Source organism: Castor canadensis, chromosome 16 (genome assembly GCF_047511655.1).
Source record: "Castor canadensis chromosome 16, mCasCan1.hap1v2, whole genome shotgun sequence".
Taxonomy (NCBI): Eukaryota; Metazoa; Chordata; class Mammalia; order Rodentia; family Castoridae; genus Castor; species Castor canadensis.
The window spans coordinates 17,672,211-17,697,913 of record NC_133401.1 but is presented as its reverse complement, the minus strand read 5'-3'; the positions used below and the strand labels follow the sequence as shown (position 1 = coordinate 17,697,913).

General features: G+C 55.7%; 2 protein-coding genes across 3 annotated transcripts in view; both read right to left on the bottom strand.

Moving 5' to 3' along the window:
• Positions 1-72: 72 nt before the first annotated feature.
• On the bottom strand, positions 73-15,016 carry Npas1 (neuronal PAS domain protein 1). 2 transcript variants are annotated; one of them, XM_074057790.1, is made up of 12 exons: positions 14,900-15,016; positions 13,820-13,981; positions 13,167-13,402; positions 7,010-7,083; positions 6,671-6,760; positions 5,165-5,336; positions 3,891-4,006; positions 3,476-3,633; positions 2,889-2,995; positions 2,437-2,584; positions 1,259-1,353; positions 73-622 (listed from the first exon to the last, which is right to left on the bottom strand). In XM_074057790.1, exons 2-12 carry the CDS (start codon positions 13,933-13,935, stop codon positions 162-164), a joined length of 1,773 nt encoding a protein of 590 aa, XP_073913891.1. In that variant the 5' UTR covers positions 13,936-13,981; positions 14,900-15,016; the 3' UTR covers positions 73-161. The 2 variants fall into 2 exon arrangements, with proteins under 2 accessions (XP_073913891.1, XP_073913890.1); XM_074057789.1 differs by lacking the exon at positions 14,900-15,016 and having other exon boundaries at positions 13,820-14,131.
• Positions 15,017-21,031: 6,015 nt separating this feature from the next.
• The window catches only part of Arhgap35 (Rho GTPase activating protein 35), a 105,351-nt gene continuing 100,679 nt past the window's right edge, over positions 21,032-25,703 (bottom strand). Inside the window, exons 6-7 of the mRNA XM_020170964.2 lie at positions 25,104-25,209; positions 21,032-24,631 (exon numbers count right to left, since the gene is read on the bottom strand). Coding sequence (XP_020026553.1) covers positions 24,274-24,631; positions 25,104-25,209 — 464 coding nt within the window. The 3' untranslated portion in view covers positions 21,032-24,273. The remainder of the gene's footprint in view (positions 24,632-25,103; positions 25,210-25,703) is intronic.

Sequence of the window (25,703 nt, the reverse complement as noted above, 5' to 3'; positions counted from 1 at the left end):
CAGATGGGGACCGGGCGATGGCTAGGAGAGGAGGCAGGTGCAGATACGAGGAGATGACCCAGTTCTGAAGGGAAGCAGGCATTTAATTCTCAGAGAAGGCAACAAGCCCGGCCCCTGGGGCTACCTGTCCCCCAGGTCCAGCTTCCTGGCAGATCCAGTCCTCAGACCCCCTTCCGCTGCACCCTGGTCCCCACAGGCCCAGGGTAGGGCAGGCCCAGGGTGGGATAAAAGGCCTCAGGGAGCGAGGGGCCGGGGCCCAGCCTCTGCAGGTGCGGGTACATGAGGCCCAGCTCCGTGGGGCCGTAGCGGATGGTCCCTGGCGTGCACAGACCCCGCATCACCGGCGGCAGGAAGCCCGCATGGAGGAGTGCAGGTGGGGGGTCCCCGGGCACCAGGCCCCACGGCCTTACTGGGTCCTGCTTCAGGGCCCCTGCCCGGATGACGGATGTGAACTCTAGCCGTGGTGGTGCCTGCTGCTCCGGAGGCTCCTCATCCACGCTGTCAGCAGAGCCTCTTCTTTCCCTGGGCCCCGGCTCCACTTTGATGCGTTTGCTGCAGGTCTGTGTGACCTCGTCCTTGTCCTCGGGGGCAGCCTGCTTCCCATCTGCTGGAGGATCCCCCTCTGGAAGAGGAGGATTCTGAAGGGCTGTGTCTGTCCGCAGCCTGCAGTCTCCCCTCTGGGTTCCCCCACCCCAGTTTTTAATTTTTTGTGGGGCTGGGAATAGACCCCAGGGCCTCCTGTCTGCCAAGCAAGTGCTCCATCAGTGAGGTTTTGTACCCCAGGGAACACTCAACAGAGCCTGGAGATGTCTGTGGTTGTTACTTCTGGAATAAGGCACTGGGTAGAGGCCTGGGTACCACCAGGCACCTACAGGGCCAAGGACAGCACCTGACAAAAGACCATCCAGCCCTAACTTGTGAGCAGGGTCTGGATTGAGAAGGCCCAGTGTAGACCTGTACTGAGCCGTAGAACTCTCCAGAGTAGAACTTTCCATGGTACTGGAAAGGTTCCCTCCCTGTGCTGTCTCAGCAGGTGGCTGCTGTCCATATGGGGCTACTGAGCACTTGACAAGTGGCAAGTATAAATGAGAACCTCCTGGGTGCTGGGATTACAGCCGTGAGCCAGCATGCCCAGCCACGCTGCTCAAGTTTGATGTTAACACAGCCAGCCACATGCAGCTAACTGCTCTCACACAAACAGCGCAAGACTCAGTGGTCCCTTGGGGTTTCTCAGGGGCTGAGGTGGCGTGGGACTTACCTGTGGGCTCTGACGCTGGGCTGGATGGGTCCTTACACGCCACGCTGGACGGAAGCTGGAAGGCGTCCAGAGGCGTTTGACTACCTTCAGCTTGGCTAGGGACAAGAAAATGAGGTCGGGAGCTGGGGTCCTGAGCTGGCCAGCTTCTGCAGAGGATGGGCTCCCTCCTGCCCTCCATCAGTGAGCATAACCGCCCCTCTCCCCTATGAGTGTTGGCTTTCCTCCCCCACTGTGATTGTGGACATCCCCACCAGGGAATGTTTTCCCCCACCCCTGCAAGCACTTAGAAGGTTCACCACCAGACCACCAACTCCAAGGTGGTTTCTAACACAGCTTAGCTCATTGGCCACCTGGGTGTCCCCTGGATGCCTCTTGCTCATCAGACCCCGGCATCTTCCTTCCAAACCTGCTGCTTCTCTCTCAAGCCCAAATACAGGCTCAACAAAGGCAGAGATCTGGGCCAGAGAAGGCCTCTTCCCTTCCCTCCTCCAACATTAGCGCCTCCTCCCCCATTCCCCAGTGCCCATCTTGTCCTGCAGTCCCCTTCTCCACACAGCAAGAGGGGTCTTTCTGTAAAGCACATTTCACTGACACTCCAGCTCCAAAGCCTTCTGTGGCTCCCCAATGCCCCCGAGACAAAGGCCCCACAGCAGTTTTCAGGCCTTTTCTCTCATGACTTAATACTCCAGCCCCAAGTGCTAGAGTAAATCCCTGGACAGGCCAGGGTGTTGCTCTGAGCCTTTGCTTTGTTCTCTGCTAAGGATGCCTACCTCTGGCTCCTTTCCATCAGTTGGCAAGAGCCTACCAAGGCTCCCCAGTGCCTCAGAGTCAAGTCCATGCCTTCCCCCTGGGCCAGAGGCTGCTGTGAACCTACCTGTCCCGCTTCCCCCACCCCCAGCCACACACACACACACACACACTGGGGATGAAACCCAGGGCCATCCTAGCACTTAAGCCACACCCCCAGCCCTTTTGTTTATTTTTGAGTCAGGGACTCCCCACCTTTGTCTGAGCTGTGCTAGAATTCACCATCCTCCTGCCTCTGCCTCCCGAGTAGTTGGGATTATAGGCGGGCACCACCACACCTGGCCCTCGTCCTTTTCCCTTCATGTTTTCAGACCCTTCAGGCTTGTCCTGTCCTAGAGCCCTCCCTAAAGAGGTGGCCCACCAATGCTTACCTGAGCACGTGACTGACCCAGAGCACGTGGTGCTCCCCAGGGCTCTTCCCGTTCCCAGCCACAGTGGCCACAGACTGCAGCCACACAAAGCCCCCTGCTCGCTGCAGCCAGCGGTAGTAACCGGTCACGACCTGACCCTTGTCCAGCACTGTGCCCAGCCCAGGGGTGGGGTGAGACCGACAGAGGGAGGGGGACAGAGAGACAAGGCAGACAGCAACAGTGTGACAGAAGGTGGGGAGAAGGGAGGAAGGCACGGAGAGGGAGACAGAGCCAGTTAGAAACACCAAGGAGGACCCAGCATCAAGGCCTCCTGGGTTTCTAAGGGTGGGTCAGAGAACCCACGACCCCCTTTGTGCCCCCCACATCCTGAAGGGCTTCCGGGGAACAGGGCAGTGGGTACTCGGGCCCATGTGGCAGCAGGCGAAGGACTAGGTATTAGAGATGTGTCTCACGGTCCAGGTGGCTTTGGCGAATCCTGGTTGCATCCTGTCCGTGAACAAACTGGTAGCAGCTGCGGCCCACCAGCTCTGAGGGCCCCAGGTCCATGTGGTCACTGACTCTGAGGGTGACAGAAAAGGGGGGGGAATGGAGGGGGAGCAGAGTTGGCTCCAGAGTCACCCAGAGTCCAAGCCCTTGCTTTGGAGTGCTCTGGCCTCTGTTTACCTCTCTACGGAGTAGACCCGGTAATAGTGCCCTCCCGCGGTGGCAAGGCCACAAGCACTCGTGTGGGCACTGTCAAGGTCATCACTTGACCTTCCCCACCTCAGGGTGTAGAGACCAGAGAGAGGACCAGCCTGGGAGGGGCCGGGCCTACGACCCCACCAGCCATGGTGTCCCCTCCTCCACCCCCAAGGCCCTGCCCAGGCCAGCAGGAGGCTGGGGCCAGGTGCCAGCTTTTACTCCCGGTCACTCCAGCCCTTCTGCTGCTTCTTTTCCTCCCATGGCTCCCCAGTGTCCCAGCCCGCATACCCAATGGCCACCTAACCGCAGGTCACCTGTGCCCGTCCACCTCCACCCACCCCAGCCCTGACCCTGGTACCTGCTCTCACAAGCAAGGATGGTGAGGCCCAGGCTGAGGCGGAAGACGATCATGTGCCCGTGGAGTGGCAGCTCAGCCAGGGGCGCTGGGGGCAACGTGTGGCCAAGAGCCACAAGGCCCAGGGCGCGAGCCCGCAGACGCCCTGTCACGTGGATGACCTGCGGGGTGGTGGGCGTGGTTGGGAGGGGCAGTGTGGGGCCCCTGAGGCAGGAGGACCAGAACCCCACCTTGGCTCCAGGTTCCACTTGTCACCCACAGGCCCCGGGGCATAGGGCACCTATGTGTGGCACCTAAACCACCTACAGCCAGTGAAGCCACCAGCCCTGGTTCTCTTGGTCACGCTCGGGCCTGGGACACAGGTGTCAGGAATGCAAGAGCTCTCCCTTCGGTGAGAGGACACAGGAATCACACCCACCTTGTACCCCGAGGCCTTGACATGCAGCCCCCTCTTGGTGAGGGTAGACTTCATGCGGATGAAGAAGGAGCGCTCCTGGACCCGAGAGGAAGGGGGGACCTCGGCGGGGCTGGCCTCTGGGGCAAAGAGTGATGGACAGTTATGGGGTCTTGGTGGGGATGCCCCCGCCCCTCAGAGCCAGCAAAATGGAATACTGCCTGGATCACAGATCCATGCACTCAGAGACACCTAATGGTTGTGCACAAAACTATGGCAAATTCATGTCACCAGCTGGGCCTTTCTAAAGTCTGACCCTGTTCCTCTCTGCACTGAACCTGCCATAGCTCCCTAGGGCCTTTAGAAGAAAGTCACCTGCCCAGCCATACCGTGCAGGTCCCAGGTGGTATCTCCAGGAAGCCCTCCCTGACTTCCAGGCCCAGTCAGCCGCCCCCTTCCTGCTCCCCCATCTGGGTCCTAGCTATTGGACTGTGAGCCTCAAGAGGACGGGCCTGGGGATGACACGGTCACTACTGTGTTCCCAGCACAGAACCTGCTACAGAACCTGCCCCAGACCAGGGACACAGAGAATAGAAGACATAAAACTTTCAAATCCATGATAAAATTTAAAAGTAAATAAACACCATGATAGAGCCTTATAAAATTACTCTCACACGAATGACCCTGCGTCTTGGTACAAAGTCATAGTCTCCACCAATCCCCCACGTGTTACAGACAGCTCTCCCAGCTTGTGAGCACTTCTGATGAATGGTTCAGATGTTTGGGGTGTTGAGCAAACTGAGTGTAGGAAAATCCTGTTCATAGAACAGTTAGCCTCATAGGCCCCCAACATTTCAGAGCTAAAAGGAGCTGTGAGGTGATCTCCAGCACCCTCACGGTCCACCATAGGAGTGGAAATTTCCACTGGAGGGAAGGGTTTAGGAGCACAGATCTGCAGATCCATAAACCTGGGCTGGAGTCCAACTCATTCACTTACAGCTGCGTGACCTGGGGCAATTAATTATCTTAACCTCTCTGTGCTGTGCCTCTGTTTTCTGCTCTGTGGAGCTGCAGTTAGGTCCAGTGCAATTGTGGACTTACAGCCACTGCCACCCCCACTTAGCATCCAGAGGGGTCTAAAACTCAAATTCTGGGGAGATAACTTAAGGAACCAAGTCTTTGACCCCTTAGCTTAGACTTTGATTGGTTTTACGAAGACTTGCATTTGCACAAGAGTGGGACCCTGATTTCCCTTCCAGCTTCATTCCTTGGGGTGGGGGGGGGATCCTTGGAATTACCGATCTCAGGGGTATCCAGCGAGGAGGAAGAGGAGGAGGAGGAGGAGGAGGAGGAAATGGAGGGCGGGGTGGGGGGTCCGGGGTTCCGAGCCCGCAGCCCCAGCTGCTCCAGGACCTCCGAGTGGTCCCCAGGGTGGATGTAGTCGAAGACGCTGCTGCCCGTCAGCTCCACCTGCCGGTGATGGAGGGGAATGCAGGGCGACTGAGGTGCGCGCAGTCACCGCCCGCCAGGCTCGCTCGCCTGCACGCAGTGCTCTTGTAGAATTAGTAGAGTTAGAATTCCTTAATATTTTTTGATGGTACTGGAGTTTGAACTCAGGGCTCTCTGGATTTCTAGGCAGACACGCTCTATCACTTGAACCACCCCCAGTCCAGAATTTTCTTAACCCTTTTTTTTTTTTAAAGAGGACACCAATTTACACTCCTCCCTTGCCCTACCACTTTGTATCCAGTGATTATTATTTGGAATTTATTTTTGAACTAACATATATTAGTAACACGAGGGGATTTCACTGAGATAATTCCATGCATGTATGCAGTGTACTTGGAACAATTTACCCCTCCTCCATATCCGGTGGCTGTTAAAGATTTTCTGCCCTAGCCTATCCTAGAAAGAAAGAGCTGGGTTTTTGTTTTTGTTTTTCCTCTACTACTTGAGACACACTTCCAGTCCCTTTTTCTCCGGTTATTTTGGAGGTTGGGTCTCAAGAACTATTTGCCTGAGCTGGCCTCTTCCCAATCTCAACCTCCCCAAATAGCTAGGATTACAGGTGTGAGCCACCAAAGCCTGGCTGGCTTTTCAACTCTTTAGCGTTATAACCTTAAAGTCAAGTAAAACCTTTTACATTCAGGTATACTTCCCAAATCCCTCACAGGGTCCCCTTCTCTCCCTCTCCCTCAGCCCAGCCCCATCTCTCCCTGCTACCTTCCTGACCAGCGTCATCCTGGTCTCACTTCCTGATCTCAATTAAAAAAAACAAACAAAAAACCCTCCACAAGCTATGTATCTGACCATGACTCTCTTTTGCTCAAAAGCCCACCATGGCTCCCCCTGCCCCTCTGTTCAGGGTACTATGTCTTCCTCCTGTCCTCTGGACTCTTACCCCTCAACTAAGCCCACCTCACACACCACCCTTATTTAGGCTCCTTCTCCTCTCTTCCCTAACCCCTTCCTCTGAGCCAAATCTCCCTGCTTTCCAGGTCTTCCTCCTCCAGGACACTCTACTTCTCCAGGAAAGCTGCTCACAAAAACCAAATCACCAGCCTGAATGCGGGGGTGCCTGCCTGTAACCCCAGCTACTCCCGGGACTTAGGTAGGAGGATGGAGATCTTCCTCCAGCCTCAGTCAAAAAGTGAGAGACCCTGTCTGAAAAATAACTAAAGCAAAAAGGGTTGGGAGCTTGGCTCAAGTGGTGGAGCGCCTCTGTTGAGATGGTGAGGCCGCGGAGAGCAAGGACATGGACGCGCGCGGGTGGATGGGAGATGGCGCCCGCTGGGGGCCCTTACCTGTGACAGACCCAGATAGATGGAGACTGTTTCTGAAATGTAGAGGAATTTCCCTTCCTGGTTCAAGGCGAACACGAAGCCGTCTAGGGACTGGATCAGTGGGAAGACGGGTTGTGGAACCTGGGTTCCCCCCAGGGGCGGGTTGATCTGGGGGTGATGGTGGCCCTCGGAAGGGGACAAGCACGGGGTGTGGTGGGAGAGGTCCCTGAGCAGGTGGCACCCGCGCGCCCTAAGGGATGGATGCGGCAGAAGTGGGTACTGTTCCCGAAGGCGGCCACCAGGTGGCAGCAAGGAGCAGCCGGACAGGCCGGCCTCACCTGCAGGATGGGGGGGCCTCACCTGCAGGATATGTCCTCCCAGGTGTTGCTCGAAGACCTCGGAGACCAGCGCTGCGGGGCTCCGGCGGCCTGGGGCTGGGGCGGAGGGAAGGACGGGACCAAGGCCAGTTGGTCTGGCTGACAGTGGCCTGCGCAGGCTACAGGGAGCCAGTCTACAAATTTCCTTCTTTTTTTTTTGGCCCTAATGAGATTTGAACTCAGGGCCTGGCACTTGCTAGGCAAGTGCTCTACCACTTGAGCCTCGCCCCCCATCCCCAAATCTCCCTCTGGTACCCCCAGGCCTGCAGCCACCATGGGGCTCAGAATCTTGGGCCCTGTGGGGCAGAGGTGGGTGGGACAGGGAGACAGATGGAGGATGCAGATGCATTCTTCATTCCTCCACTCAACCCACAGAAGCTCCCAGGAAGCACACAGAGGTGACCAGGGTGGCCCAGCCTGTCCTTAATGACTGAGGACTCCAAGTGAAATGAGGAATAGTGGGGAGGGGTAGAGTCAGCTGGCACTCCACACAGCCATTGAGAAGGCTTTTCTGGCTCTCCATGTGACACCCCTGGTATCACCACACTCCAGCCCCATGTTGTTCTCCAGCCTCTACAACCATGAGCCAAATAAACTTCTATTCTTTTTTTTGGAAGCACTGGGGTTTGAACTCAGGGCCTCCCACTTGCTAGGCAGGGGCTGTACCACTTGAGCCACTCCACCTGCCCTTTTTTGTGCTGTGTATTTTTTAATAGGGTCTCGTGGACTATTTGCCCAGGCTGGCTTGCTTTGAACTGTGATCCTACTGATCTCTGCCTCCTGAGTAGCTAGGATTACAGCCACTGGTGTCCGGCACTAAACTTCTATTCTTTATGAAGGAGGAGGAGCAGCAAATGATGTCATTTGTCATGTTAGGCAAAATAAACCAGTCCTACAGGGACAAGCATCACAAGCTTTCTCTCATTTGTGGAAGTTAGGTGGAACAAAACAGAACAAAAAAGCCAAGGTCATGAAAGTAGAAGGGGGACACTAGGGAGGTGCGAGGGGAAGGGAAGAAGGGGGATAAGAAGCACTGTGATTCACGCCTGTAACCCCAGCTACTTGGGAGGCTGAGATCAGGGGGAATCAGGGTTCAAGGCCAACCCGGGCAAATAGTTCTCAAGACTTCATCTCCAAACTACTAACCATAGAAAAATGGACTGGAGGTGTGGCTCAGTGGAGAGCACCGGCCCACCAGACACAAGGTCCTGGGTTCAATCCCCAGAAACCCCCAGAAAAGAAGTGTGGAGAGGCTGTCATAGGCTGCCGTCAGGAATGCGAAATAAGAGTTGTGGAGATCAGTTCGGTGGGTCTCCAGGAAGTAAACAGAACCACCCCATGAGCCAGCCAAAAGAATTCCCCCCAGCTTTTTTTTTTTTTTCTTTTTTAGCAATACTGGGGTTTGAACTCAGGGCCTACATGCTTGCTAGGCAAGTGCCTTACCGCTGAGACTGTCTGCCAGGTCAAGACCCAGTGATTCTGTACAACTAAAGAACTGAAGTGCTGTGGCTCAAGTGGTAGAGAGCCTGCCTAGCAAGTGTGAGGCCCTGAGTTCAAACCCCAGTACTGCCAAAAAATAAATAAGTAAAAATGTAAAAATAAATAAATCTTAACTCAATAATATTTTCTTTTTTTTTTTGAGACAGGGTCTTGTAATGTAGCCTACTGACCTCAAACTGGCGACCTCCTCCTTCAGCCTCCACCATCTGAGATTACAGGTGTGAGCCACCATGCCATGTCATGCCATGCCATGCCATAATTTTTCTTTTTGGCTGCACTCGGGTTTGAACTCAGGGCCACTCAGTCAGCCCTTTTGGCTTTCATTATTTTTCATGCTTTGACCTGGGCCTGCCTTGGATGGAGAGTCTCCTACCTCCATCTCTTCCTCACCTGCCTGACTATAATTGTTTTTTTTGCGGTGCTGGGTTTTGAACTCAGGACTTCCACCTTGAGCCACTCCTGGAGCCCTTTTTTGTAAAGGTTTTTTTTCAACATAGGGTCTTGCAAACCGTTTGCCCAGGCTGGCTTCGAATCCCAGCACTCGGGTGGGGTTGAGGTAAGAGGATGGAGAGTTCAAGGCCAGCCTGGGCTACTTATGAGACTCTGACAAAAAAGAAAGGAAGGAAGGGACAAAGGAAAGGTGAGAGAGCGAGAAGCAGTGACACAGACTCCTGCCTTGTCCCCCTTTAGTCAGGACCTGGAGCCCCAGGCATTGTGCTGGAAGATAGCAGACACACAGGGGTCCTAGACTCTTGGACATGTCCCCAGCTAAGACCCAGGTGACCCTCACTCTGCCTGCTGAGGCCGACCCCCAGGAGAGATAGGTCCAGGCAGGGAAGCACTCAGTGACCTCAGGGTCCCCAAGTGCCTGCTTCCTCTGGGGTGACCTTTGCCGCTCTATGCCTCAGTTTACCCATCTGTCAAGTGAGCTAGCCGGGAGCTGACCTCCTGCGCAGACTAAGCATTCAGTCAGCTTGACAGACAGAAGAGCCTGGTATTGTCTGTGGGGCTGCTGTTGTCCCCATCATATTAGCATCAGGCAGTGAAGTCCCCGTCTTGACACCCCCCAAGACTTGTCCCCAGTCCCCTAATATCTAGGCCAAGCCTCCCTGGCCCAGGAGTACCCCACCTCCTCCCGCGCCTCCTCCCTGCCTGCAGATCCTGGAACAATGACGAGGGGGGTGGCTGAGACCCCTCCCCTGAGACACAGCTCCCACCAGCCCGGTGACAGGCAGGAACAATGCCGCCTGCTAATTGTTGCAATTTTCCCCTGTCATTTTTGCTAATTCCTTCATTTCCCTCTCACAGGATCAGCCCGGGTCAGACCGAGCCGCTGCAATTATCAGCGTTAATGGGTGCCTGGGGATGCGCTGGGGGGTGGGGAGGGCTCGGGGACACGGTCCCGTCCCCTGTGAGGGGGGTCCCGTCCCTGTGAGGGGGCCTCCCAATCCCACCGACTCCTCATTTGTCCCCCCCAAGTGTCCCTCTGTGTCATCCAAATTCAGCTGGATGTCTCTTCACCACCCCCAGATCTGCCCTTTCTCTAGCCCGAACCCCAAACATCACTCATTCATTTGACAAACACTCACTGAGCCTACACACAGAGGGGCAGAGACAGGAGGAGATGGGGGAGCAGAGATCAGAGAGAGACAGAGACAGGGGACACTGAGAAGCATGGGCCACAATCAAGGCCTCCTCCTAGTTCTGGGGGCCCCCCGCTCCTCCCATTCTGTGAGTCTCTGTTTCTGTGAAAGATTTGCTGCCTGGGGCATTGGGGACCAGGGGCTGAGACTTCTTTACCCGGGGACAACTAGAAGAAGGCCCCTTATCATCCAAGTGGCAGCTCCTGGGGAGCTGGCCTGAGGCTGGGTGAGGATTGCTGGTAACCCCCACCATGCTTGGGTCACTTCTGCCTGCACTTTCCTCAGCCCCATCTTTAAAATGGGTTTAGTAAAATACATCACAGCTCTTGCATCACACTGGGGTCCTGACAGAGCCTCACCATACCCCAAAACCGCCAAACACAACATCGCTCTACCAATGACTCTGTTCGCCCTGTGACCGGTGCCCTCACCTTCTCCTCTGCAGAACCCCCAGGTCTCAAAAGCTGCAGCCTGCACCGAGCAAGCTGACCCCTGTCTGCCTCAGGGCCTTTGCACCTGCTGTTCCCACTGCCTGTACAGCTCTTCTTACAGCCTGAGCAGTGAACTATCAGATGTCACCTCTCATGGTGGCTTTACAATCACACTACCATCTATTGACTCCAGACCCTATTCTAGGCTCATCAAACAAAGGGCTGTGTGCAGGAGAGACACAATGACCAAGACAAGGGAACACCTATCCTGTGGGGGGCAAAAAATGCTGCAGAAAGAAGTAATGCAGGAGAGGAAGACAGAGCTGGTGGTGGGCAGGGAAGGCGTTGCTAGAGAGCCTCCATTCTGAGGGGACAGCATGTGCAAAGGCCCTGCAGGAACCTGCTTGTCGGAAGAACAGTAGGCGCCCAGTGCTGGTGGGGGCGGTGGCACCGTGAAGAAGTGACAAGAGTAGGAGAAGAGACAACGGAGGGAGAGGTGAAGGCTCTGCATGTGGAGTTTGGAGTCCGCACCTTTGAGGGCAGACTTTGTCCTGGCCCTTATTCCGTCCCAGCACCTAGCGTGGCCCATGCACAGGAAACGTTTATCATGAGATGAACTCTCTCTTCCTGCCCAGACTCAGAGGCCCATGGCTAAGACTTTCACATGTACATCCCATTTTACAGGTGGTAAACTGAGGTCCAGAGAGAAGCAGAGATCTACAAGTTGGAGCCATTTCCGTATGGTGCCAAGTATGGTGGCCAATAAGGTGAACTCTGCTGCCAGGCTGCCTGCGATGTCTGGGTCTCTTCCTGCTGTGTGACCTCTAGCAAACAGCTTCACCTCTCTGGGCCTCAGCTTTCCCTTCTCTAAGATGGGAATCACAATGAATCCTCATATTTTCGGGGGTAAGCAAGTCACGTTGTATACAACGTTTTGTAAATTGTTATTTTCAGGAGGAAGAGAGGGAGGGAGGGGCCTCCATGGCTTGGGCTAAGACTCTGACCTCAGTTTCCTCATCTGAACCACAGAAGCAGGTGCTTGGGCTCTTGTTGGAGACCACTCCCCCCTTCCCACAGGTCCCGCCTTCTTGCTTCATCAGTCTGTGCTCCTGTCACCTGGGGGCTGTGACCTGGGGCCTCTCATCCAGGTAATGGGGGGCTGGCTGCCACGGGGGGGCTCCCCTTTCCCTCCGAGGAGCTGGGGACAATAGGCAAGATGTTTATCCCGGCGCGCACATGTTGTTCGCAGTAATGACAGTAATCACCGCTAATGCCGCATTCTCTCGGCGACAGTCAATCCCCCTAATTACCGCCCGCGGAGCCGGGTTATTTCAATTTAAATGCTGATTTATTGCGGGCTTCATCAATGCCGTTTTCTCCCGCTCCCCTGGGACCAGGGCATGGGGGGGAAGTGGAGCCCCTCTGTCCCCAAACAAGGCAGGGGCAGCCTGGGGCCCCCTGTCCCTATCACCTCAGTTTAGCCGTAAAACAGTAGAAAAAAATAACAAAAATAAGGGATAATAAAACAACCAAGTCTGAGTAAGAAAAGTAGACACTAAACGTCCGCACTTTACGTCTATGTTTTTACATAGGAAAGATTACACTGCATTACTATTATTTTTTGTGGCACTGGGACTTGAACTCAGGGCCTACACCTTGAGCCACTCCACCAGCCTTTCTTTGTGATGGGTTTTTTCAAGATAGGGTCTCTCCAACTACTTCCCTGGGCCGGTTTTGAACCTCAATCCTCCTGATCTCTGCCTCCTGAGTAGCTGGGATTACAGGTATGTACGACCACAGTAGGTTGTTTTATCGCCTAGTGGTGGTGGCATGCCAGCCCAGCCCCTCCAGGGCAGGGATTTTTGTCTAGTTTGTTTTCTTCTGGATTCTGAGAGCGCCACATGCATGGTGCTCAATAAAGACCACAGACCACAGTCCCTATCTACTGGCAGCTCTCTCTGAGCTAGGCATGACCAGGGCCTTTGCTGCTACTCCCTGGTGTCTCCGCAGCCCTGTGCAGCAGGTTTGATGGTCAGTCCCATTTCACAAAGGTGGCACAGAGAGGTGAGGCCAGTGGTAGAGCCGGTGCAGGGACCCAGGTGAGCCTGGCCCACTATGTCACTTTGCTACACCTCCAAATGCAGAGTTCAGATTCAGAGCCTTTATTTCCTTTGAGGCCCTGCAGATCTGGGTGCCAGGGCCTCTCACCCAGTCCTGAACGGGAGGCCCTCGGTGTGGGGGGGTACCCTCTATCTTATCCCTGCAGCTGGGGATTCCGTTTATGACAAAAGTGACTCCCTTTCCATAATAAAAATAACAGCGGTTACTAGTGGTCTGATCCCTGGTGTTGCCAGATCCTGGCTTAGACCACAAATCCCCCCGATTTCGTGAGCCCATTTCACCGATCAATGAACTGAGGCTGGGAGCATAGAAGCTACCCGCCAGGGACACGCAGAGGAGCTACCTGACTCTCCACTGGCTGCCCTGCAGCTGGGACCCTGGCTTCTCCACCCCATTCCCAAGGCCTGGGGCGGGGACCCGACCCCTCCCCCGCATGCGCACTCACCGAGACCGGTCGGCGGCCCCACGGCCCGCAGCCCCCACGGCGGCGCCCCCAGCGCGGCGAAGCGGCGCAGGCGGAGGTAGGTGACGCTGAGACGCACGATGGACGCCTTGTCCAGCTGGCTGGAGATGGCGCCGGGCAGCGGGAGCAGCTTGGCCAGCTCGAAGAACTCCAGGTTTTCCTTCCCGCGCCGGGAGCGCGCCGCGTTCCGGGACTTCTCCTTGCGCTGCGCCTGCAGGCTGGGAGGCAGCGCGGAGGAGGCGTCAGTGGGGGGTCCTGAGGCCCACACGGGAGTGAGGACCTGGGGCGTGGGGCGAGCCGGGCCTCCTGGAGCCCGGGATCCGGGTGTGTGTGTGTGTGAGACGCGGGGAGTGGATTCCACCCTCCAGAGGTGGGGACGGAGCTGAGTGCGAATTCTGAACCAGGGCGCCCGAGGGGACAGAGCTTTGGCTGTCACTTCTTCCTCCTTGGTTTGGGAACTTGCGTTGTGAATTGTGAGCGAGGGGACTTGCGACCCACCGCAGACGAGGTGCAGGACCGGGGTGAACAAGTCGGGGAGAAAAACCTAGCCCCCCGGGCGCGGCAGAGGCGGGTGCGCATCCTCCAGGGGACGCCCGGGGGCGGGGCCGGGGCCGCGGGGGCGGGGCTTTGCTCACCAGGGTCCCGGAGGGGCCTTGACCACCAGCCCCGGCAGGAAGTCCCACGGGACACTGGCACCACGGCCTGGCCCGCACTTGACCTCTCCGCCGCCACTGGGGAAAGGGGCTGCCATCTCCGCGGGGTTCGTGGACTCAGGCGGGGTCGGGGACCTGCGTCTCCTGCAGAGGGAAAGGGTCATCCAGGGAAACTGAGGTCCATGCGGGGATCAAAGGTCCAGCCAGCAGCTAGGCTGGATGGTGCCTCAGTTTACCCTTCCCAGAGAAGGCTGGGGTGCAGAGGCCCCCGGCTGGCGCTCCGGGCGAGGACGTGCCCCGCCGCCGCCTCCCCCGCGCCGCCCGCCAGCGCGCCCGCCTCACGCCCGCGCCGGGCCGGCTCCCGCATACCAATGGGCGCACGCGGCGCGCATACGGATCGGACCGGCCCGCGCGCTGCGTGCCAAGCATGCCCAAGCCGGGATGGGGGCGGTCGCGTCGCCGGGGCCCTAGCACAACCCGCTGAGCCCCCCGAACCCCCCGCACCCTCAAGTCCAGTCCTGGATCTGCCGTGCACCCACTTCCCAGTCTGGGCTAAAGGAGGGGGGGGTGTGGCGGGGGGTGAGGGGCAGAGCGCAGGGACCCCACCCCATGCCCTGCCCAGGGACCACCCCAGTCCCTCGGGGTGGCTCCCGGCTGCCAGATCTCTGCCATCGCAACTTCCTCCCTGAAGACCCCAGCGGGTGACGGCGCCCCCAGGATGGACCTGACCCTTACGGCCCAGGTGTCCCGGTTTCCAGATCCCCTAAAACCAGGAAGAGGTTCAAGTAGGTCCTTCTTCTAGGATTAGGTGTCCAGGTCGTTCCCTGTCCCCAGAGGACCCCCAGCTTCCCCAGCCAGGTGTCCAGACGCACCAGACCCTGGCGTCTAGGTTCCCCGACCCTCTGTCTGTCCAGGACCCAAGCAGCCGTGTACCCCTTCCCCCGGCCAGGGATACTGACACCCCATACCCTGATCCCCCATTCCTCAGGACCCAAGTGTCCCCCTTCCCTTGCGACCTAGCCTCCAAGCGTTCCCTGAACGCAGGACCCCCCGCCCTGTTACCTGGTGGCGGAACAGGCTCGGGGCGCGGCGTGGGGCCGGCCAGCTGGCGCAGGGGGGTCGCCCCATAGACCCCGGGGCGAGCGGGGCGCGCGGGCTGGGACGCCCGGCTCTCGGCGCCCTCCGCGGCCTCGCAGACTAGGAGACCTCGGACAGCGCCGGCGGCGGGGGCGGGGCCTGCGTTAGCCACGCCCACCGCGACTCCGCCCCGGCCCCGCCCAGCCCCCGCCAGTGCGCCTCTCCCTGATTCCCGGCCCCCACCACTCCGCTGTCCCGGCCCCTGCATGTCCGAGTCCCCCCCCCGTCTCCACGGCAACATCAGGGGGCTCGGAGTGGGAGCCGCGAGGGGAACCATGGAGTCCCGGCACCCCCTCCACACTCAGCACCCCAGTTGCCCCTCAGGACTGGGAAAACACCCTGCGTCCAGCCCCTGGTGGGGTGGGGACTCGGACGTCACTGCTTCTCTAGGGACTCAAATCTAGGCGTTTGAGATCCTCCCTTTGCAGGAGAGGACTCCAGGGTATCAGCATACCCTACCCCCCAACAAGATGGGGCCCTGCACCCCAACCCTCTCCACTCCCGTGACCAGGCCAGGATGTAACATTGGGACCTATCCTTCACCCCAGGATTCAGGGACTGGGGCTCAGCTCTCTGGGGACCTCCAGAGACAAGGGTCCTGGGGACCTGTCCCCATACTCCACCTCATCATATCATAAACAGAGGGCTGGGACCCAGACATCCAAACCAGGCCTTCCTCCCCTCATATGCGACCCTGTATCTTCCTGCAGCCCCACCCCAACCCACCCCAGTGTCTCAGGTGCACGTTAGCTCCCTGGATGGTCTGAAATGCTCCCGTGAGACCCCAGTTTGGGAATGAAAATGGGGGAGGTGACTAGAAGAGGGAGGAAGACCTCTGGTTTGGACAGGTCGGGAAACTGAGGCACACAGGACCTTGCACACTGGCTCAGGAGAGCATTCAAACTCACAGTCACAGTTTAGTTAGGGAGGCCTTATTTCCCTAAGCTCTTTATTCCACAGCAAGGCTCTATTGAGATTATTATTATCATTTTGGAGATAGTGGGGTTTGAACTCAGGGCCTGGGGCTGTGGCAAGGGCTCTACTACTTCAGCCATGCCCCCAGCCCTTTTTGCTTTAGTTTGTTTTTCAGATAGGGTCTGGCCTCAGACAGTGATCCTCTTAAATCTGCCTGTCAAGTAGCTGGGATTACAGATGTGCGCTGCCACACTCAGCTTGCATTGGGATCTATCATGCACCCATTTTACAGTTAGGGAAACTAAGCAGAGAGAGGCTACATAGCCTGGCAGTGATGGTCATTCAGCCTTGGGTGTCAGCGGTGGGATTCACGTTCGAGGTCACTGTGCTCTATCTCCTGACATCACTTTCTGACTGTGTGTGGCCTTCGAGCATTGTACACATTTCTTTATGGACGTGTGTCCATAACCTGGACAAATCTTGTCCAGGTTAAATGTTTGGGGAATGGCTGGGGTGTGGCTCAAGTGGTAGAATGCCAGCCTAGCATGCACAAGGCCCTGAGTGCAAACCCTAGTATGGCAAAAAAAAAAAATGTATTTGTAAAGATGTAAAACTCTGCCACTCTTCTTGTTAAATTTTTTTGATATTGGAAAATAATTTTTTCACAAAATATTTAACTTGAAATGAGATTTTTTTTTTAGTGCTGGGGATCAAACCCAGGACCTCGTGCCTGCTAAACAAGTACTCTACCATTAAACTGCACACCCCAGTCTGGTATTTTAAAATGGATGTGATTTTTTGAAAAACAGTTCTCATCCTTAATTTCAAATATGGCAACATTTGGTACCTTATAGAACAAAAATAAAGCATTTTGGGGTCATTGGTAAGAGTGTAAAGAAGTTGGGTGTGATTGTGCATGCCTGTAATCTCAGCACGCTGAAGGCAGAGGCAGGAGGATCTTGAGTTTGATGCTATCTTGATACTTAGAGCTTGTATCAAACAAAGAAATGACAAAAATAGTGGAAAGAAATCCTGAAATGGGGTGCTGTGGATCACGCCTGTAATCCTAGCTATTTGGGAGGTAGAGATGAGGAGGATCTTGTTTGGAAGCCAGCCCAGGCCAATAGTCCTGGAGACTCCATCTCCAAAATAACCAGAGCAAAATGGACTGGAGGTGTGCCAAGCACCTGCAAGCATGAGGCCCTAAGTTCAAACCCCAGTCCCACCACAAAAAAAAAAAAAAAAAAAAGACCCCAGCCTACTCACACGATGAAACACGCACACCTACACACAAGCCTCAGAGCACCTGACCCGTGCGTGCTCCATTTCGGGGTGCCGGTTTTCTGTCTGTGAAAAGGGCGGACCGTTTCATGACTGCTGGGTCCTTGGGAGGCAGCAATGGCTTCTGGCCAGAGTGTGCATCAGTCCCTGAGGGGACTGAGGAGTTTTCCATAAGGATTGGGGGATCCAGAAAGGCTGGGGCAGCAGCTAGGACTGGAAAAGGGGGGCTCTCCCTTTCCCGCATCCCGTCCCATCCCAGGCTGAGGCTGGGACCTTCCTGGAGGAACACGAGCAGCCCAAGCCCCCCCAGAGAGGTGCTGAGGCTGAGGCACCCACGCCCGGCCCCTGTCCCGAGTCGTACGCCCCCTGCTGGCGGATCTCCGTTTCTGCAGTCAGGCGTCTTGAGTGATGCAGACCCAGGGGACACCCGGGCCCTTTCTCTACCCGCTCCCAACCGCTCACCGGCATTGGTTCTGCTCGGTCTTCCTCTGTGACAGACCCATTTCCCCGTCAAACCACTGAAGACCCAGGGGGCAGACTCAGCAAAGGACAGTGGGTCTAGGAGTTAAGTAGTGAGCTCCCTGACCTAAGGGGAAATCGAGGACAGGGACAAGGCCTGGGGGTGTAGCTCAGTGGTAGAGCACTTGCCTTGCATGCTCGAGGCCCTAGATTCAGTTCCCAGTTCTTGCAAACAAAAAAAAATTGTGATTCCACCTGTGTGAGCCTCTCCATTCTCATCTGTAAAACAGGGAGAATCTTAATGAATGAAATTCACACTGGAAGGAAGAATGAACACAGAACAGGCCATTTGTATGAGATCTGAATTCAAGCGAAACAGTACGGTATCCCTTAAATGTGATCTGGGTGGTGAAATAATAAGGAAACCAAGAAAAGCTGGGCACAGTGGCTCACGCCTGTAATCCAGCTATTTGGGAAGCAGAGATTGGGAGGATCATGGTTGAAAACCAGCCTGGGCAACCAGCCTTGGCAGTACTGGGGTTTGAACCACGGGCCTCCTGCTTGCTAGGCAGGGGCGCTACCACTTGAGCCACTCTGCCAGCCCTTTTTACTTTGGTTATTTTTCAGATGGGTCTGCCACCTTTTCCGGGGACTGGCCTCACACCTCGATCCTCCTACCTACAAATCCCTAGGAGTTGGTATGACATCCATGAGCCACCACTCCCGGCTTGTTGGTTGACATAGGGTCTCACATTAGTTCCCAAAAAAGGAACAAAAATAAGAAAAAGAAGACAATGCTTGATGGGAGAGTTATTATTTTTTAGGTGGCACTAGGGTTTGAACTCAGGGCCTCTCCCTTGCTAGGCAGGTGCTCTGCCACTTGAGCCACTCTGCTAGTCCTTTTTTGTGATGGGCTTTTTGAGATAGGGTCTCATGAACTATTTGCCAGGGCTGGCTTCTAGCCACGATCCTCCTGATCGCTGCCTCCTGAGTCTCTGGGATTACAGGTGAGCCAACGGTGCCCGGCTCATGAGAGAATTATGATGGGGTGAATGGGGGAGGGGAGAGGCGTGGGCACACAGAGTAGCAGAGTTCTTACAGCAGATGGTGAGTACCCAGATGGAAACAAAATTATTATTACTGAAATAGGGTCTTGCTGTGTAACCCAACCTAGCCTGGAACTCAAGATCCTCCTGCTTCAGTCTCTTGAGTGCTGGGATCACAGATGTAATTCAGAATAATAAATTAAAAAAGGAAATGGGGTTTCTATGGGTTGAATTCCTACCCCCTAAATTTTGCAGTCCTAACTCCCAAGGCCTCAGAATGTAACCATTTGGATACAGGATCCTTCCAGAGGTGATCCGTGTAAGGTGGAGTCACTAGGATGGGCCCTAAACCAATGTTATACAGGACGGCAGTGTGGACACAGGAGACATGCAGGAGGGATGGCTGTGGGAGGTGAAGGCAGAGATGGGGTGCTCCTCCAAGCAACCACATCCAGGGGTCCCAGTGCCCTCAGGACAAGCTTGAGCTTATTAGTATTAGTTACTTTTTGAAGACAGGGTCTCACTATGCAGTCCAGGCTGGCCTCAAGCTCTAGATCCTCCTGCCTCTGCCTCCTGAGGGCTGGGATTACAGGCATGATAGACCACGCCTGGCTTGAGTTTATTCTTCTGCCCTAGGAGGCCCAGTGTGTCCTGGCCTGGACCTCCTGTGACTGAGTGACGAAATGGATGAATGGATGAACAAATGGATGGATGGATGAAATGACGGGAATAGTCAGTCACACTGCCCTTTCTCTGGGCCTGCTCCTGGGACACTGCGGTTTCAGCCTGCCTCCTCCCCAGTCCCAATGTGGCTTTTTTGGTGAAATTTCAAAGCAGTTTCATGCATTTCCCGGACCATCCAGGCAGGGCAGGGTGGCGCTCTGCTGACCTCTGCTGGCCGCAGGGAGAAATGCGCACATACAACTCTCCAGTCCCCGGCAATGGGCCCTCCCAGACTCAGCCAGTCTTCAACAAATTCTGCCACCTCGACTTCCCCTCCAAGATACCCAGAAGCCACCTCTTCTCTCCTGGCCCACTGTCCTACTCTGCCCTGACCCCCAGTCCCTACCAACCTAGAATTTTTATCTTTTGTTTCTGGTGGTACTGGGATTTGAACTCAGGGCCTCATGCTTGCTAGGCAGTCACTCTACCAGCCCTTTTGTTCTTGTGAAGGGATTTTCTGAGCTAGGGTCTCACAAACTAGTTCCATTTGCCTGGGCTGGTTTGAACCTCGATTCTCCTGATCTGGGCTGGTTTGAACCTCGATTCTCCTGATCTGGGCTGGTTTGAACCTCGATTCTCCTGATCTCTGCTTACTGAGCAGCTAAGATTACAGATGTGTATTTTTATCTTGATTGCTTTGTGCCTTTTAAGTTGTGTGCCCAAGGGAAGCTAGCCTCCCCTGGTCCCAACTGACTCTGGGAGGTGACAGGAGAGGAGAGGAGAGGAGAGAAGAGAGAGAGAGAGAGAGAGAGAGAGAGAGAGAGAGAGAGAGAGAGAGAGAGAGAGAGAGAGAGAGAAGAGAGAGAGAGGAGAGAGAGAAGAGAGAGAGAGAGAGAGAGAGAGAGAGAGAGAGAGAGAGAGAGAGAGAGAGAGGAGAGAGAGAGAGGAGAGAGAGCGAGCTGTGCCTCAGTCCCAGCCCCCATGTCAGCTTGCTGCTGTTTCTCCCACAGAGAGAAACACAAAGCAGGTGCTTGGGAGAACTGTTAAGTGGGCAAGTACAATCTGAGTAAGACACCATTCAAGAGTACTGAACGAAAAGTACTCTTGGAGAACTTTTTCTTCTTGCAGCGCAGGGATGGAACCAGGACCTTGCACACACTAGGCAAGTGCTCCACCCCTGAACCAGCGCTTCATTTTCTATTTGGAAGTGAAGGAATCCCTCTGGCCTAGAGGTGAGGTGGGGGCTTTGCTCTCCCCAGGGAAGTCTGAAGATGAGGAGGGCGAGAAGAGGGATGAGTGAGAGGAGGTAAAGCGTTGCAGGGGAACAGCACATGCCTGTCCCCATGGGGACACCTGCTGCTGACTGGTGGTGGCTGTTGGGTTCTGAACTGACTATGGGCACAGGAAGGCAAGGCAAAGGGCTGGGACTAAGGCAGGGAGGCCAGTGGAAAGGAGCTGCCAGGGCCTTGGTGAGTTTAAAGGCAGGCAGGGGCAACAGAGGCAGAGGAAACAGAAAGGTTGTTATTTGGGGGAGGTGGCCCAGAGAGCTTAGAAGCCTTGGGGATGAGGAGGGAGCAGGGCAGTGCACCTAAGTCCCCTCAGCACAGGCAGAGGAGCGGGAGGAAGGAGGTGCTGGTGGGCGAAGGCCCTCAAGGCTTGGCCCAGGAGGAGGCCTCTTCATTTCTCTCAGGTCTGGTTTTTTACAAGATTGATTTATTAACTATGATACATATCACATAAGGCCTTTTCTGTTTTTTACACCATTCCCATTGAGACAAGTACAATACTTTGTAGCAAATACATGATTTTAAAAAACAAAACCAAACAAAAACACCTCAGTCAGAGATGCCTCCCGCGTCCTGAGGGCTGACCATGCACTGCTCAGGTTGGAGCCTTAAAGCCCACGACGTGTTAAAAAAAAAAAAAGTCTGGAAATTAAGCAAACATTCCTAACATCAACTAGAGGAGGTCCCGGTTGAAGCCCCTAGAATACGAGGAATAATGGTTATACTTTTTTACATACACTCTCCACTTTGCTGCAAAACAGAATTTTGGGCACATGGCCAGACTACTAACACATTTCAATACCATTAATATGCTTTTTTCTCAGGAAACTGAAAATATTTGTTAATTCAACATATATAAAGATCATTTAATGTGTGAAAATACAAGTACCAGAAAAAGAGGCTGGCAGCAGCGCTATTCCAATTTCCCACAAGTTTTATTCCCATATCATCCCGAGACATTTCCTTTTTAAAATGCACACGGAAAACGGTTCTTTAATGCAAACAATAACTTATGCCCTGTCTCAACTACATGGACAGCATATGGCATGGGTGCTGAGTCCTGGGAGGGCTGCTGGGAGGAAGGAGATAGGGCAGGGGACCGTGGGCTTCCTTCCGCCAGCACCTGCCACCCCCTGCAGGTGGACCTGGTTCCAGTGACTGTCCCAGATCCCTGCAAACTGGACTGGCCTGGTTATGGGCTGTCTCTCTTTAGTGTTCCTTTTGACACAAAGCCAAAGCAGTGGCATTCTGCTCACAGAAAAGGAGGGGACACAGATGACATAAGATGACAAGGCTGAAGGTCTGCCCTCAGGTCTTGCTGGGGGGTGTGGGGAAGTGGTTTGAGGCCAGACTGCCAGGTTGGGGTGGTGATGGTGGTGCAAGCTGCTGCAGTGGCAAACACCGCACAAGGAGCTTCTCACCAGGGCTGCTTCCTGCCTCCAGCACGGAAAACTAAGATGGCCCAGATCCAGAGCCCCATGGCTCTCCGTGTTCCTCCTCAAAGTGACGGAGTGCAGAATGGATGTGTGACAGCCATTGGGCCACACAAACCACATAGCCTGCTGGGGGACTGCAGATGTCACCTAGAGGCACCATTCTGGACAAGTTCTGGAATGATGTGCAACCCGTGTGGAGGAGGTACATCTCAGAGCTTAAAGCCTGGATGGACGTTTGTGAGTGAGCGAGCATGTGTGTGCAGCATCCTGTCTAAGACCAATCCCAAACCCTAGGTGACTTCCTCTCTGCAGGTCACAAGGCTGCCACAACTGTCAGCACCCCTAGGAAGGGCCAGGATCCTGCAGCCCCTGGGCCCGGGGACACAGGAGGCAAGGTTAGGTTGGCAGAGGCACAGCTGCCTTGCAGCTCCTGGGCTGGGCTCTGCCCCTCTGAGGGCACAAAGCTGTGCTCTTCCAGCTGCCTGCCCACACTGCCTTCTGCCACGCAGTGGGCACAACCTCAGTCCCGCCACCCTCAACTGCTCAAGGAGCTAACTGGGGGAGCGAGACCTACAAGAGAAGCTGTTCTGTGTCTGGGGCTCCCAAAAGCAGCGTCAAGGACAGGACATTACCTTGCCACCAGCCCCAAACCCACAGGAAGGAGAATGGCGTTCCTAGGACATGTCTGTATTCTGGGCTTGGTTTTGGATTCTGAGGATGATAAAGTCGCAGGCAGGGTGACTTAGTGTTTCCAAGCACCTTATTTTACCATGAAAACCAAGACATGGGGTACACCCAGCTTAACCAAAGGATCTGCTGGGCCCAGGGCTGCCACCTACCTCAAGCCCCTGGGCAGTGGCCTCTGCTACCTGGCCTGGCTCCTTGGAACATGCCACACGTGCTGTTTCTAAAGTGCAACGTCAAGACCCGGGCAGTGCTGTGCGGGGCCCCCCAGCCCTGCCCCTCGTGCCCAGGGTACCTTAGTGTTAGGCTTTGTGGCTGCGGAGGCCGTGGCCCAGATAGGATGAGAAAGTGGGAACACAGAGAGTGGGGGAATAGCTACCAGGGCTGCCTTGCTGGGGGGGGGGGAAGAGCCCTGGGGTGACTGGAAAAGCGGGGTGGTGACAGGCTGGAATGACCCTGTGTCTTAGCCCCTGGGGGCCCTACTGGCACCGAAGCAAAGGAGACCCCCTGGTGACAGCACCAGCAGACCATTTCCTATATCTGTCCATGTCCTCAGCCTTACTGGTGGCACCCACAGACTGGGGTTAAACGATCCCACAACACAAAACACGCCAATCAGGCCTGGCCTGTGCACGCAGTGTCTCCCAGCAGTGTACTGTCAGCAGAGGACACAGGCTGCTCTAGGCCACCAGCCAGCTCTCCCCAAGGCTCATGTCACCTCTCAGGGAAGCACGACGGTCACATACAGGGTCCCTCCACATCAGCCTCCTTGCAGAGGTGGGAGTGGATCTTGAGGTCTTGTCATTCTGTTCTCTGTAGGTTCTTCCTCTTTTCTAGTTTCTGGAGGGCGTTTCTATTCCTCTTCTGTGTCCCTTTCCTGCAAAGGGAAGGGTCTGGAAGCCTGTGAGGGGTGGGGAGGGCAGGTGTGCACTTGGTCTAGGCACAAAGCTCTTTTTCCTCTGTGCTGATGTGCCAGGCTGACGCCCCCAGCATGTACCTTTGGGTGGCCGAGTTGTGGCCTCTGTTTCCCCGAGGACCCCATTGCAGGTGTGTGTGCACATATGGAAGGTGGGAGGGACGGACAAAGTGGACGGGAAGTGTTCTTCTCAGGGGGTGCCCGCCCTGCCTGGGGCAGGCTGGAATCTCAGCCAGCCTCAGCCCCTGGCACAGGCTGGGTGCTGTCCCAATAGTGGGCTCTGTACAGGCAGGGCAGCGCCCTGAGGCTGGTGTACTCAGACAACAGGCAAGGAGCTGCTGCCTGACCAGTTCAGTCCTCGAAGTAGTCCAAGGCCAAAGGCAGGGTTCCATGGCCTGCCTGCAGCCAGTGCTAGGTCTGCAGAGCTGGGCTCCGGGTGCCCGACAGCCTAGTCCAGGGTGGAGCACACGCCTGTATGCCCGCCAAGATCTGGAGGTGATGAGGAGGGGACCCTCGGCTCCTGCCCCTGCCCCAGTGGACCTGGCTTTGTCAAGGCCGAATGCTACCCCATCAAGAGAAAACTGGTTCTCCTGCCATCCCAGGCTATGGTGGCTCACAGCGTGTGTTCGGCTTGAAGCTGAGAGGGGAGCAGAGGCTGCATCGGGGACTGGGGGGTGGGTGGAGGGGACTGGGGGGGCGATGGCTGACTCGTGACGGGAGTGGAGGTAAGGAAGGGGACAGTGGAAGCCACAGCTGACGGGGAGCTGGGCATGGTGCCTGGGGGCTCGCTGATGGGCCGGTTGTGGAAGAAGAAGGGGCACTGCTGGATGAAGAGCTCGATGATTGTCTGGTAGGTGCGCGTGGCTGTGAGTGCGTCCATGGTGCTGAAGTCTGGCCTCATCAAGGTGGGCCAGAAGCAGATGGACAGGTTCTCGCTGGTCATGAGATTCACCTTGTTGTTGTGGCTGACTCTGCAGATAACATCAAATCAATGTCACAACTGTGCAGGGGCTTGCCTCGCCCTGCCCCCTATATGTGTTCCTGGTCACGGTCATCTAGGCTGTTTTCCCTGCCTGCCCACCTTTGGCTTTCTGTACCTCTCTTCCCCACACTTGCCGTTCAGGCATGGGTGGAAACACGAATGCCAGAGGGAGCATGCTCAGATGCTTCTAGGACTTTTGCTTTTGGGCAGATCTCCTCCCTCTCTGCTGGCTTGGGGGTCAGGGTCACGGGCTTTCTAAGGTGGCGTTCGAGCCTCTTAGAGCCAGGCTGGAACCCTGAGAGGTGCCACAGCTCAGGATGTTCCTCATGTGGCGGGCTGGTTATGCCCCCACCCCGGGCAGCCTGGAGCAGGCCAAATGCTGTTAGCCTTACTGCTGTCAAATGACCTGGGTCGCCAATTCTTCAGAGGAGGAGAAACAACCAGAAAGCCCTGGAACCTACTTGTTCAGGTGTGAGATGACGTATTTGAAGACTTCATGGTTCTCCTTCGGGAATTTCTTTAATACCTCCTTGAGGGCATGTAACTTCTGCTCCCGGTCATTGATCTCTGAGGACAGAGGAAAGCAAAGACTCAGGGTTGAGGCCAGTGGGTGACTGTTCTGTGCTCAAAGCAGACATGGGACAGTTGGTGGGACTCATGGGCTAGCAGCCACCTCAGGGTGCATTCTGTGGAGGCTGACCTGCTCTCTTCCCTGAAGCCTGCATCCATGGCTGGCACACCTGGCATGGTGCGGACCCAGCAGGCAGGCCCACCTCTGTGCCCCAGGCACCTGCTGAAGGGTATGCTGTATGCCTTGGCTTCCTGGCCCCCACCACCCAGGACGGAACCAGCTAGAGACTAGCCATAAAGAACACCATTCTCTGCTCATTCGGTTGCCCCTGGAGACAGGCATCCCGATGCAAAATGACTGCCTGCTTCCTGCCCAGACAGCAAGTGTGGCTGCTCACCCACGCCTCAGACTTCTGCCCTTCCCTAGCGACACAGGGTGTCTCCGTGCACAGCACCCCTTTCCTCCACTGCCCCACAAGTTGCCCACCAGG

Bases quoted from the DNA above. Each gene is read 5' to 3' on its own strand.
- Npas1 (XM_074057789.1), bottom strand. From the start codon at position 14,001: ATGACCCTTTCCCTCTGCAGGAGACGCAGGTCCCCGACCCCGCCTGAG. The intron at 13,403-13,819 runs GTGAGCAAAGCC...GCTGCCTCCCAG, and splicing joins AAGGCCCCTCCGGGACCCTG to CCTGCAGGCGCAGCGCAAGG. The intron at 2,996-3,475 runs GTACCAGGGTCA...TGTCACCCTCAG, and splicing joins ATCCTTGCTTGTGAGAGCAG to AGTCAGTGACCACATGGACC.